This window comes from Rhododendron vialii, chromosome 7a (genome assembly GCF_030253575.1).
Source record: "Rhododendron vialii isolate Sample 1 chromosome 7a, ASM3025357v1".
NCBI lineage: Eukaryota > Viridiplantae > Streptophyta > Magnoliopsida > Ericales > Ericaceae > Rhododendron > Rhododendron vialii.
The window spans coordinates 16,886,124-16,900,599 of NC_080563.1; the positions used below are offsets into that span (position 1 = coordinate 16,886,124).

The following is a 14,476-nucleotide window of genomic DNA, read 5'->3' on the forward strand; positions in this document are numbered from 1 at the left end:
GGTGGGACTCCACTGCCCCCACATATGGGGATACCCACGTAATACTCCTCTTTCAATAAGTTTGTAATATTTTCGTTTACCGCTTTCTCATAGCCTTTACATGTGTCTAATCTTGCTGTTACAATCTTGATCTGACAGCTGAAAACGCTAACTATCGTCCCAGACGCGTTCCGAGCAACATCCGAACAGAGGACATCAACAAGGTTCTAAAATATACAGGCGAACCTGGCACTTCTACAGCTGGTCGGGGTCGCAACGCAGAAGTACTTCTGGGATACAACCCTTCATATAGAGGGGTTATAGACAGAAGGCTCGCTCACCCCAGCACCAGTACTGCTTCCACCTCCACTGCTTCCCAGCTTAGGAGTACCAGAGCTAACATTGGAGTGACAGTAGCCGGCCAACTGGGTGAAGTCCCAATTTCCGAAGGAATTCCGTTACCACGAATAAGAGTTCGAAGATCCTCACGGAGTCAGCCCTCCTCTCTACCATTACCCGAACAGCCAGCTCCGATCTGCGTAACTAGCCAATCCTCATCCTCAGGTTATTCTCCATCTCCTCCTATCTCGAGCACTATGACACGCCAGCCCTTAAATCTCAGCTCCCTCGTCACCGTCTCTTCTCGGGGACGTGGGACTGGGCGGGTGGCCTCAACTGGAGCCCCTCCCCCACGATCTCGTCGTAATAGGGGGGGATCCGCATGGTCATCATCTTCTCCTCGAGAAGTGGACGCCACCACAGAGGCTGCTGACCTTCATAGAGACAAACGCCCAAGGGTAGATGATCAAGATGGTACTGCTTCTCAAGCAGATACTGAAACTCATCAACCCAATTCACCAACTGCTCAAATCCTTCCTCAGATATGGACTCCTCCTCTTATTAGAGGAGATCGTCCTATACATGTCGGAGATAGTGCCAGTTCATCTGAGACTGCTCTAGCCTTGGCTCAAGGTTTAATGCTCCCTGTTGATGTACAAAAAGAATCCTCGTCTTCGCCTGATCGGCTGGTGTCTACTGGTCTTGTCAATGGAATTAAGGTAAAAAACTTCTTCTTTGTTTTTCAAGCCCTACCTTTGTGTTGGTTAAAAATTATAACCTACATATGGTATTTCCGCAGTTTATTCAAAAGATGGCTACTCTAGGCAAAAAATACCAAGAAGCTGATGCTGAAAGAGTCAGGCTGATGAATGACAACACCCGAATGCTTCGAACAATCGCCAGGTTGGAAAGAGAAAGAGACAAAGCCAAATCCGACTTCAATCAAGCTAAAGGCAAACTCGAAATTGCCGAAGAAGGCCTCGATCATGCTTTGTCAGAGATTGACAATGCCAAGAAAGCTGCATACGAAGATGGGTACCAGAAAGGTTTTGACTCCACTACTGCTAACTACGTCGAGCAGATGCCTGCCATTCAAGATCAGATCTACCTGCTGGGAATCGTGCCTTACAAAGGTGGGAGTTGCTGAAGATTCTCCCCTTTGGGTTGAGAATGACCTACCAAGTCGTCAAGTTACAGCTCCTCCTGACGATGTTGATCAACAAATCGACGACTTTGCAGATGTTGATGAAGAAATACAGGTAGAATCACAAGATGATGTTGATCATTCGTCTGTTCCGGATGTGACCACTGAGATTGTTATCCCAGAAGTACAAACTGCTGCCGCTGCTGCCATTGCTGAGGCTGATGTCCCTCCAGAGATTCAGAACCTGGATTAAAAAAACAAGCAGGTAGTTTGTTGTTTGATTTCAATCGTTGGGCTGGTCTTGCATGACCTTGGCTTCTTTACCCTGCGTGGTACCAGTACTTTCTCTATTTTGACAACACAGGTTTTCGGCCCTTCGTGGCATAACTTTTACGTTCGGCTTCTCATATTTGCAGCATCTGTTCGTATGCAAGTTCAACCTAAGTATTTCGTACTGTTAACCATCATTCGTTTGCATAAGTATTTCGTACTTACACATGATTTCCTGTTCTGAAGTTTAAGTTTCACGTACTTTAAAAACATTTGTTTCCCAGTATCTCGTACTGTTTTTTAGTACATACAAGTGTATTCATACTTGTATTCGTTATGTTTCACGTACTCACACAAAAACCTCTAAGTATCACATACTTAGAACTACTCGTGTGTTGGATAACGTTTAAGTTTTCTCGTACTTTAAAAATCCATACAAGTGTTTCATACTTGTTAAGTATCACGTACTCACATAAAAACGCCTAAGTATCACGTACTTAGAACATCACACAAGTGTTTGTGTTTAAGTTTCACGTACTTAAAGGTTTGAAAATCTTACAAGTTTACAAGTGTTTCATACTTGTGCTTCAGTTTCACGTACTGAACTGTATAACTGTATACCCTGCTCCCCAATACGAATGAGGGAAACTAAACTCGCAGTTCGTATTAAAAACAAATACCACAACAGTTATACTAAGAAACGATTGTATTCATAATCTGCAAAACTTCAAGAGGGTATTATTCGTACCCCTTGCAACTAAAATAGTCAAAACTAGAACAAGGGAATTATATTCGTAATTCCCACACAATCACGTAATGCAAATCTAAGATAGATTTTAATACTTCTAAACAAAGAACTTTCGTAGATTATGAACATTCCAAGGCCTTGGAATTGGATCACCATCCAAATCTGCCAATCGATAGGCTCCTATGCCTACAATCTCAGTTACTCTATATGGGCCCTCCCAGTTGGCCCCCAGCTTGCCTTCGTTGGCCACCTTGGTGTTGCCGAGCACTTTTCGTAGCACGAGGTCCCCAACACCAAATTCTCGAGGATGAACATGCTTGTTGTAGCTTTTCATCAGCTGTTCTTGGTAAGAAGCAAGATGAACCAAGGCTTTTTCTCTCCTCTCCTCGGCGAGGTCAAGCTCGATTTCAAGAGCCCTGTCATTGCCTCCACTTTCAACCAAAACTGTCCTGTTGGTCGGCAGGCCTACCTCCAGAGGTATGACAGCCTCTGTTCCATAGGCCAATGAATAGGGGGTCTCTCCCGTAGACCTCCTAGGCGTTGTTCGATGAGCCCACAGGACCAATGACAACTCGTCTGGCCATTTTCCCTTAGCTTTGTCAAGTCTTTTCTTGATTCCATCAAGGATAGTTTTATTAGACGCCTCTGCTTGCCCATTACTCTGAGGGTAGGCTGGGGTGGAATAAAAATTTCTTATTCCATATTGGGCACAAAAAGCCTTAAATTTCTTCTGGAATTGGGATCCATTGTCTGTGATCAATGAATAAGGGACCCCAAAACGAGTGATGATGCTTTTCCACACGAACCTTTCTATCATAGGTTCAGTGATTTTGGCCAATGGTTCTGCCTCAATCCACTTCGTAAAATAATCAGTTGCTACAAGCAGGAATTTTCGATTCCCAGTTGCTTTATGCAATGGGCCCACGATATCCATTCCCCATTGGGCAAAAGGCCAGGGACTCGTCAAAGGTACCAGATCCTCGGCAGGCGTTCGAATCATTGGTGAGAATTCTTGGCACTTCTCACAAATCTTTACATAAACCTTTGCATCTTCTTGCATGTGTGGCCACCAGTAGCCTTGAGTAATTGCTCGGTGGGCAATGGATCTCCCTCCAGCATGGCTCCCACATGTTCCCTCGTGGATCTCATGAAGGAACTTCTGTACCATCTCAGGATGTACGCATAGCAAATAGGGACCTGTAAAGGATTTCCTATACAACTTACCCTCTGGGGAGAGCCAAAACCTAACAGATTTGACTCTTATCTTGTGGGCCTCCTTTTTATCAGAAGGGAGTATCTCATCTCGTAAGAACTCCATTATTGGATCCATCCAACTTGGTCCTTGGTTCACGTCCAAGACCAAGTCTACACTCTTCCCAATGCTAGGCTCATTTAGGTATTCTACTGCCACCCTTCTTTTGAACTCTGTTGGTACTGCTGCAGCCAACCAAGCTAAAGAATCTGCATGAGCATTCTGTCCAGAACTTATTTGCTCAATATATACCCTCTCGAAGGTATCAAGCAAGTCTTTTGCTGCCTGCACGTAGGCTACCATCTTTTCATTCCGAGTCTCGTACTCGCCGGACAGTTGATTCACAACAAGCTGGGAATCACAATACACCCTGACCCGTTCTGCTTTCAGGGTCTTTGCACTTCTTAACCCAGCCAAGAGTGCTTCATATTCAGCCACATTATTCGACGCACTGAATCCAAGCCGAACAGAGAGTTCAATCAGAACTCCTTGAGGAGGAAAGAGGACAATTCCAATTCCAGAACCAGTATTACACGCTGATCCATCAACGAATAACTTCCATTCTTTGGGATCCTGTTCGGTTACGGGTTGATCCTTCAAGGATGATGTCCTAGCTGCCTGTTCCTTTCTCGTAGGAGGCAAGGGGGCAACAGTGGGGGAAAATTCTGCCACAAAATCAGCCAACACCTGGCCTTTAATTGCTGTGCGTGGCTGATACTCGAGATCATATTGACTTAACTCCACGGACCACGTCGAGATCCTTCCCGAAAAATCTGCCTTTCGAAGCAGTGATTTTAATGGATATTCAGTATAAACCACAACCTTATGGCTTTGGAAGTAGTGTGGCAATTTCCTGGTTGCTGTCCTAAGTGCCAGGACAAGTTTTTCTAAAGGCAGATATCTCGTCTCTGCATCCAACAATGTCTTGCTAACATAATAAATGGGGATTTGCTCGATCCCCAAATCCCTCAACAAGACTGCGCTTACTGCATGCTCGGAAATAGCTAAGTACAGAATTAAAGACTCACCAGGCTGTGGAGTTGACAACAGTGGGGGCTCTGCCAGGTATTTCTTCAGGTCCTGGAAAGCTTGCTCACATTCTGCTCCCCATTCAAATCCCTCCCTCTTTTTCAATAGCTGAAAAAAGGGTCTGCATTTGTCGCTTGACCTGCTGATGAATCTGTTAAGTGCTGCTGCCATTCCAGTCAGCCTCTGGACTTCCTTGGTGGTTTTGGGACTCTGTAGTCTCTGTAAGGCATCAATCTGATCGGGATTTGCCTCTATCCCTCTCAAAGTTACCAAATGGCCCAGGAATTTTCCTGAACCAACTCCAAACGCACACTTCGAGGCGTTGAGTTTTAGTTTATAATTCCTTAGGATTTCGAACACTTCCTTTAGATCAGAAATATGCCCTCCCTTTTCTCGACTCTTTACCACCATATCATCTATGTAAACTTCCAAAGTCTTCCCGATGAGCTTCTTGAACATAATGGTTGCAAGTCTTTGGTATGTAGCCCCAGCATTCCTCAGCCCAAACGGCATGACACTGTAACAGTATAACCCTCATGGTGTGATGAACGAAGTCTTCTCCTGATCAGGTTCAAACATAGCAATCTGGTGATATCCTCGATATGCATCAAGAAAACTCATTCGCTCGTAACCAGAGGTTGCATCAACCAATTGGTCAATCCTAGGCAAAGGAAAACTGTCCTTAGGACATGCTTTGTTCAGGTCTGTGAAGTCCACACAGACACGCCACTTCCCATTCTTCTTCTTTACCACAACAGTGTTGGATAACCACTCTGGGTAATAGACTTCACGTATTGCCTTGGCCTCCAATAAACGATCGACCTCTTCAATCACAGCATCTACATGCTGTACGGCTGCCCTTCGTTTCTTCTGAATGATCGGCTTATGCAGAGGATCAATGTTTAAATGGTGACAGATCACATCTGCATCCACCCCAGGCATTTCCTCAGGCACCCATGCAAAAACATCCATATAATCTTTTAGGAACTTTACCGATTCGGCCTTTTCATCTGCTGGCAGTGATTCTCCAATTAAAAAATATCTTTCAGGATCAATCTCGTTGATCTGAATCTTTTCCAAGCCCTCAACCACTTTTTCAGCCGGGCTTCTTCCAACATCCTCGATGGTTGGTTGATCTGGCACTTCTAATGTGTGAACATGGTGGACCTTCGGGGCTGTTTTGATGATGGAAATCAAGCACTGCTGTGCCACCTTCTGGTTTCCTTTAAGGACTTCGATCCCGTTTGATCCTGGGAATTTCACCATCTGGTGATAAGTCGAGGAGACTGCTCTCATTTTGTGCAACCACATCCTCCCTATAATCGCGTTATAGGAAGATGGGACATCGACCACCAAAAAGTCTATTCTCAACACCACTGATCCGGCCCGAACAGGTAACATTACCTTTCCAAGGGGCCAGACTGCTCCTGCACCGAACCCAATTAGAGGTGTTGTTGATTGTTCTAAGTCTGATTGGGCCAGGCCCAGCTTTTTGAATGCATCATAGTACAACACCTCTGTACAACTCCCCGAGTCCACTAGAATTCTTTCGATGTCGTATTCCCCAACTCGTAGGGTTACGACCAATGCATCATTGTGGGGTATTTGGACCTCCGCCAAATCATCATCACTGAATGCCATGCTCTCATTGCATACATTAGTCTCTCGCCCTCTCTTGTTTCCCAATCGCATCACGTGCTGATCGTGTTTGACCTGTCTTTGCAACAGCCTCACGTCACTCCTCGTATAAGGTGCAGCCAACCCATGTATCATATGGATCACGCCTTTAGGGTGTTGCTCATAACCCAACTCCATAACCTTCCCTTTCTCTTTAGGGTCCTCCTGGATAAACTCCTTGAGATAGCCCCGAGAGACCAAATCATCAAGGTGCCTCTTGTATACCTCACAATCCTCGGTCATATGGCCTCAATCTTTGTGATAACTGCAGTGCTGATTCGTAGCACGTTTTGCATCTTTGTCTCCTCCTAGACTTGGGGGCCATTTAAAATATGGCTGATTCTTTATTCGATAAAGAATCCTGTATATTGGCTCCTTCCAAACCGTAGTGATAGAAAAGAAGGACTTGGGGTCAGGAGCTTGCTTGTCCTTGTATGGCTCTTTCTTAGCCTGCCCATACTCCCTTCTGTCTTTGTAAGACTTGGGTTCTGGCTTATCCACTTTTTTGGCAGGTGCCTTCGGCTGTTCGGCAACCGCCCTGCCATCCTCACGGAGTATGTCATCCTCCATTCTGGCGTGTTGCTCTATCCGTTCCATCAATTTAGCCAAGGTGGCTATTGGATGTTTATTCAATGAATGGCGCAGCTCTCCCCGAACAGGCAAACCAGTTTTGAACGTAGCAATTGCGTACTCCTCACTACAACTTTCAATCTCGTTGAAAGTTTTCCAGTACTTCTTTGCATAATCTCTAATTTGCTCGTTCTCCTCCTGCTTCATGGTGGAAAGACTCTCAAAAGTCTTTGGGGCCTTTCTGCTCGTTAAGAACCAAGCAGTAAATTCCTCTGCTAGCTGCCTCCATCCTCGTATGGATCGTGGGGCCAACTTATGAAACCAGGATAAAGCTACCTTGCCAAGACTGGAGGGAAACATCTTGCACAAGATGGAATCATCCCCCTCATGCATAAACATGGCCTGTTGATAATGTTGTATGTGAGCTACGGGATCCGTATTTGTCTCGTAAAGTACGAATGCACCGTGCTTCACTCTGCTCGGCAACCTTGCTTCTTGTAGCCTCTTTGTAAAGGGGGAGGCTGCAATATTACTTAGGGCCTTGCGTGCTGCTTCTCGTGCAGTCACTGTCCCATCCTCTTGCTCCTTTGACTTGTGGGCCGAAGCCTTGACCCAGTCAGCATCAGGCCTCTCGTACCTGTCTCGATGATGCTTTCTCGTATCCTCTTCCTCGGGGGTAGAACTTCGGTCTCCGCTCCTCCTTTTTCGTGAAGAAGTCCTTCTCTCTGGTGTTCAGCTTCTACTTTTTCTTCCCCTTTTTCGTAGAGAAGCCTCATGATGCCCTATAACAGGACTTCTGCTCTTGCTTCTGCTCCTTCTTCCTCGTGAAGGAGCTTTTCTGTATTGTACCACAGCATACCTACTGCCTCTAGAATTTCTTCGAGACAGTCCAGAATCCTCCGGATGCTCCCTAATTCTTTCCAATTCTCTGATCTCATGCTCTCGTTTTTTAATCAGACGAGCATACTCCTCGACTTCTTGCCTCTTCCTATCAAGAACGTCGTCGCTATGGTGCACATTCCTAGAGTGCGCGATCAATTCATCCCTTTGATGGGATTTACTCCTTCTCGTGGATCTCGAAGCCGTCTCTCCATCTCCTTTATTTTTGGAGTTATGATGCACGGTAAGGGGGCGGTCCTTTCTCGTGTTCCTCCTGGGCCCACCCTGGGGCTTTCTCGGAGCCCCAGGTGGGTATTTGTCCCTTCCCTCATCTAACACATCTTTTGGTTCATGCGGTGTTGCTGGAGTTACTTCCACCATGGTCGTATTTCAAAAGGGAATTCTTTCGTTTCCCACAGACGGCGCCAATTGTAGGGGGATGAAAACAATTGATGCTTCGGATCAACAGGATTGCAACGGCTTATTCGTGCCTCTTCACCGGAACCCTAGCTCGTCGTCTGAACCCTAATCTGTAAAATAGACAGGGGGTGAGTGCACCTTTGCCTCTCGTGGCAAAGGCCCTCCGATGCCTTTGTTAGTATCACGTACTAGAAAACTCAACCCTAATTATCAGTAGGAAAGCAATAATAATGCAATGTATTGCGTACCTTTCACCTCTAGGTTTACCTCATATTTATAGATTTATGGATGCTTGCTGTCCAAGCATCCTTGTTGCCATAGGATTCCTAACTCGTATAGGAGATCCAGGATATCAAGGAGTCTCGTTTCCTTTATCAGTTTATGGAAAAGAGTCCTTTTAGGATTCTTTTCCATTAAGAGCCGATCATCCCATACTTGTTGGGTATCTTTCTCAGATCCTATATTCTTGGAATCTTATTCCTTTACGGAACATGACTATTCTGGAATCTTCCAGAGTATTCCCTCTGCTCCTACTCTCGATTGGAGCTCCATCTTTGTTCGGCTGTCTCATGGCCGAACAGACGGCTTGGACCAGTTACTTCACATGTAACTGGTCCTTGAGCCCATACAACCTTCCTGGACCGTTGACTTCTCATGTCATTGGTCCATGTTGCCGAACACTTGTTTAGCACGATGACCATCCTGTCTATATTCAAACTATGGTCCCACGTACCATTTATTCGGATATCGATTGCATTGCTTTAAACCTGTGATCACTCGTATCACGTGCTAGGTTCTTTACATCATCTGTTCGGCTGTATCATAACCGAACAGCCTGCTTGGACCAATTACTTCACATGTAACTTGGGCCAATGTAATCGGAATGTCTCTAACTGCCGAATAGTCAGTTTATAGCCATAACTTCTCATATCATTGGCCCTTTATTTTGCCGAATAGATTGCATGGATTAATGACTTCCCATATCACTGGTCCATATCGTTGTTCATCGAACTGTCCAGCGGTAAGTCCTGTCATACTTACCACGTGCTCCCGACTACCACGTGTTCGGCAACTAAATGTATCTTCTCGGGAATACCTCCCTACAGCCCCTACCATAGAAGACACTACGACTAAACAAATGAGGGCTAAGGAGGACACTGAGTGGAATTCTGCTGACAATGAAAGTTTTGAGGCAAACTCTAAAGCTTTAGGAGCCATCTATGGAGCATTGAGTAAAACTGAATTTAGTCGTATTTCCGCGTGCACTACTGCAAAAGAGGCTTGGGATATTCTCCGAGTCACCCACGAGGGTACTAAGACTGTTAAAACTTCAAAACTCCAAATGCTTACAACACGTTTCGAAGATTTAAGAATGCAGGAAGATGAGACATTTGATAGTTTTGTCACTAAGTTGAGTGACATCGTTAATTCCTTCCACGCATTAGGAGAACCAATCCCTAATCTTAAAGTTTGTCGAAAAGTGCTTAGGTCACTTCCTGAGAGGTTTAGGGCTAAAGTAGTTGCGATCGAAGAAAGTGATAAAGTTGATGACATTCTTTTTGAGGAACTTGTAGGTAAACTTCAAACGTTTGAATTGAATCATCTCTCAAAGAAACCTACATTAAAGCCTAATAAAAGCATTGCTTTTAAATCTTCTAAAGAAGAATCTTTTGTGGCACATGAGAGTGATGATGACCTTGACGAAGAAGAACTTGCTTTCTTTGCTAAAAAATTCAAAAAATTTGTCAAATTCCGTAAAAATAATAATTCTGGAAATTTTTCTTCTTCGACTAATGGGGGCAAGAATTTTAATTCTGGGGATAATGAAAAGAAATCTTCTATTGATAAATCCAAGAAACCCCAAGGTATATAATGTCACGAGTGTCATGGTTTTGGGCATGTTCAAGCAGAGTGTGCAAACACTCTTAAAAAGAAAGTGGCCAAGGGTTATAAGGCTACGTGGGATGACGATAGTGATGACAGTAGTGATGGGGGTTCTGAAGCTCCTAGATATTCTGTGCTTGTTGCCAACATTAAGTCCCCCACGTCCCCCAAATCGGTTGAACTTTCTACAACTCTTAGCGATGATAGTAAGTATGTCCCGACTGACGAAGACTGTGAGAATAGTGATGATGATATAGATTCTATTCATGAGGCCTATAATCAATTGTTTAAAGAGGGTGTAAAATTGAAAAAGAAAAAGAAGGAACTCATGAGTGTCATCGAGAAAATTAGTGGTGAGAGGAACAAACTTAGTGATGACATTGAATCTAAGAACATCAAGCTTAAAGAATTAAAAACCTATACCGCTAATTTGAAAGACAAGTTTGCCAAAATTGAGAGAGAGCATGTGGATGCCTTGAAGGCTCTCGAAGTGTCTAAGGATAGGATTTTTGAATTGGAGCGTGACCTTAGGGAGGCCACTGAGGCCATAAAGCGTAATGAGTGTGGCGTAACTCGTATTGCCGAAATGACACGTACGTTTAGAAATAGAAGCGGCTTAGGGTTTATTGATCCACCTTCATTGACACCTATGGCTAACAAGGTCACCAAGAACGAAATCAAGTTTGTGAAATTTGATATTGCAAAGAATGAGGTAGTGAGCAATAAACCTGAATCTTCTATTAAATCTCCCACCATCATTAAGAATGCTTACAACAGTAATCATGTTCTTGAAAAGAAAATCTTGTTTATTTGTCACTACTGTGGTGGTCAAGGTCACATTCAACCTTTTTGTAATACACTTAGAAGGGACAATCAGAGAACAAAGGGGAAACTGCTTGTAGCCCCAATTAATAAAAGTGTTTGGTATGGTCAACCCAATGTGGGAAGACCTCAAGTTGTGCGTCAGTCTCCCACAAACATTAAGAATGAGAATTTTCAAAAGACATTGAGTCAGTTGGCGAATCAAACTTCTCACCTCGTCGAGGAAATCAAAAAGTTGTCAAATTTGGCTAATAACAATGGAGAGACTAATAGGATTGTTGAAAGACGTATCACACACGGTCACACATCGCATGTGAACACCAAACCAAAGCAAACATGGAAGAGAGTCGATGTCGTTTGTCATGTAGCACACACTGCTTTTCGGGCACATGATGCTTGCGCTTGGTACTTAGACAGTGGATGTTCTAGACACGTGACCGGAAATAAATCTTTCTTTGCTAAGCTAGAGAAGTATAATGGTGGTTTTGTCACATTTGGCGATGGTAATACGGGTAAAATTGTAGGACAAGGCACCGTAAACGCACCCGGAATCCCTCTGATAGATAATGTGTTATATGTTGAGGGTTTAAAAGCTAACCTGTTAAGCATAGGGCAATTTTGTGATAATATGCATGAAGTAAATTTCTCTAAAGATAATTGCTCTATTATAGATGCTAAGGGTGTGTGTGTGGTTAAAGGTATTCGATCTTCGGATAATTGTTATTGTGTTGAAACTGCAAGGTCTAATGTGTGTCATCGAGTCTTGCTTGATGATGTAGAAATTTGGCACCAATGTTTAGGACACGTAAATTTTCCAGAATTGCATCGAATAACCAAGACGAGATTGTGAGGGGAGTGCCCAAACTTGCCAATGGGCAAGGGCTTGTGTGTGGTGGTTGCATGAAGGGCAAACAAATAAAAAGCCCTCATAAAAAGACAAATTTAATTGCAACCACAAAATGTTTAGAGTTACTTCACATGGACTTGATGGGACCCTCGCGTACTGAAAGTTTAGGGGGCAAGCGATATATTCTGGTTATAGTTGACGACTTTTCTCGCTTCTCATGGATTGGTTTTCTTAGAGAAAAATCTGATGCTTATGCTTGTTTCAAAACTATTTGTCAACGTATTCAAAATGAGAAAGGGTACCCTATCACACGAGTCCGCAGTGATCATGGTCGTGAGTTTGAGAACTCCGACATTGAAAAATATTGTAATAAAAAGGGTATAAAGCACGAGTTCTCTGCACCTCGCACACCTCAACAAAATGGGGTTGTTGAAAGAAAGAATAGAACTCTTCAAGAGATGGCGAGAGTTATGCTTCATGCAAAGCGTGTCCCTAGAAATCTTTGGGCTGAAGCTATTAATACTGCGTGCTATACTATAAATAGAGTGTATGTTAGACCAGGGACTACTCTCACACCCTATGAAATTTGGAATGGTAAGAGGCCTTCAGTGAAGTATTTTAGGGTGTTCGGTAGTAAATGTCATATTTTGAGAGATAGTGAGTCCTTAGGCAAATTTGACTCAAATAGTGACGATGGTATATTTTTAGGGTATTCCAACACGAGCAAAGCTTTTAGAGTATATAATCTACGCACCTCTACCCTAGTTGAGTCGGCGAATGTAGTTGTTGATGATACCACTCTTGATCAGTCAGTCCCTCAGGTTAATGATGATGATGAAGGGAGTTGGGAAATTTTTGAGGGGGAGTTTCAATCCAATGGTTTAGATGAGGGAGTTTCTTCTAAAGAGGTTGTTGACATTTCTACGGGTGTGGATGAGAGAGTTGAAAAAGATAGTGAGGTTGAGGTAGATGAGCCTTTAGAAGATGAGGAGTTAGGTCAACACAACTTAGTTCCTTTCTCTGCCAAAGAACCCTCGGCTAGAGTAAAGCTTAACCATCCCATTAGCCAAGTCATAGGAGAACCCAATGATGAGATGAAAACTAGAAGGCAAATTAGGAATGAGATCAATTATGTGTGTTTCACGTCCACATTAGAGCCAAAAAGGGTAGAAGAGGCCTTAGGAGATGACTATTGGATAGGAGCCATGCAAGAAGAACTACAACAATTTGTGAGGAATGATGTTTAGTACTTAGTACAGAGACCCTCTCACACTAACGTCATAGGCACTAAGTGGATATTTAAAAATAAAAAGGATGTAGATGGCATAGTTGTGCGTAATAAGGCTAGGTTAGTTGCCCAGGGGTACACCCAAATTGAGGGAATTGATTTCGATGATACCTTTGCCCCCGTAGCAAGAATGGAGTCAATAAGGTTACTTTTTGGCATTGCATCTCATTTTAATTTTAAATTATTTCAAATGGATGTTAAAAGTGCCTTTTTGAATGGTGACCTTAAGGAGGAGGTGTATGTGGAACAACCTAAAGGGTTTATTGATCCTTCATTTCCTGATCATGTGTACCGCCTTCGTAAGGCCCTTTATGGCCTTAAACAAGCCCCTCAAGCTTGGTATGAACGTTTAACCGATCATCTTTTAAATACTGGCTTTGTGAAAGGGGGAGTAGACCGAACCTTATTTCTGAAGAAAATTGAAAGTGACCTTTTAATTGCTCAAATATATGTTGATGATATTGTGTTCGGTTCCACAAATGAGCAGCATGCGAAACAATTTGGGGCACAAATGTCCCATGAGTTTCAAATGAGCCTAATGGGAGAATTGACTTACTTTCTAGGATTTCAAATTCGTCAGTTGAACGATGGGATATTTTTGTCCCAATCCACATATGCGAAAGAATTAGTCAAAAAATTTGGTTTGGAAGATTCCAAGAGTACTCGTACTCCCATGGGTTCCACCGTTAAAATTGCTAAAGATATTGAGGGCGCTAGTGTTGACTCCACGCTTTACCGTAGTATGATAGGAAGCTTATTATATCTTACTGCTAGTCGTCCTGATATTTCATTTAGTGTTGGAGTGTGTGCCCGCTATCAATCTGACCCTAAAGAGTCTCACTTGATTGCTGTCAAGCGAATTATACGTTACATTAAGGGCACCTCCACGCTTGGTCTTTGGTATCCTAAGGGTACTAATGTGGACTTAGCCGCATTTTCTGATGCCAATTGGGCTGGAAGCGCGAATGATAGGAAGAGTACCTCCGGTGGTTGTTTCTATTTGGGAAACTGGTTGGTTGCTTGGCATAGCAAGAAGCAGAATTGTGTTTCGTTGTCCACCGCAGAGGCAGAATATATTGCCGCTGGTAGTTGTTGCACGCAACTTTTATGGATGAAGCAAATGCTTCAAGACTACGGTCTATCTCAAGGTGTAATGACTGTTTTTTGCGATAACACAAGTGCCATTAACATTTCTAAAAATCCAGTCCAACATTCTAGGACTAAACATATCGACATCCGTCATCATTTTATTCGTGATTTGGTTGAAGATGGTGTCGTGGCACTTGAGTTTATACCCACACAAGATCAAAAAGCGGATATTTTCACTA

At 43.5% G+C, this 14,476-nt stretch overlaps 1 protein-coding gene across 1 annotated transcript; it reads left to right on the forward strand.

The window, feature by feature from the left end:
- Window positions 1-1,349: 1,349 nt before the first annotated feature.
- LOC131332716 (uncharacterized) lies at window positions 1,350-11,863 on the forward strand. Its single transcript, XM_058367012.1, has 4 exons — window positions 1,350-1,685; window positions 9,265-9,328; window positions 9,414-9,992; window positions 10,218-11,863. Exons 1-4 carry the CDS (start codon window positions 1,350-1,352, stop codon window positions 11,861-11,863), a joined length of 2,625 nt encoding a protein of 874 aa, XP_058222995.1.
- The last annotated feature ends 2,613 nt before the right edge of the window (window positions 11,864-14,476 follow it).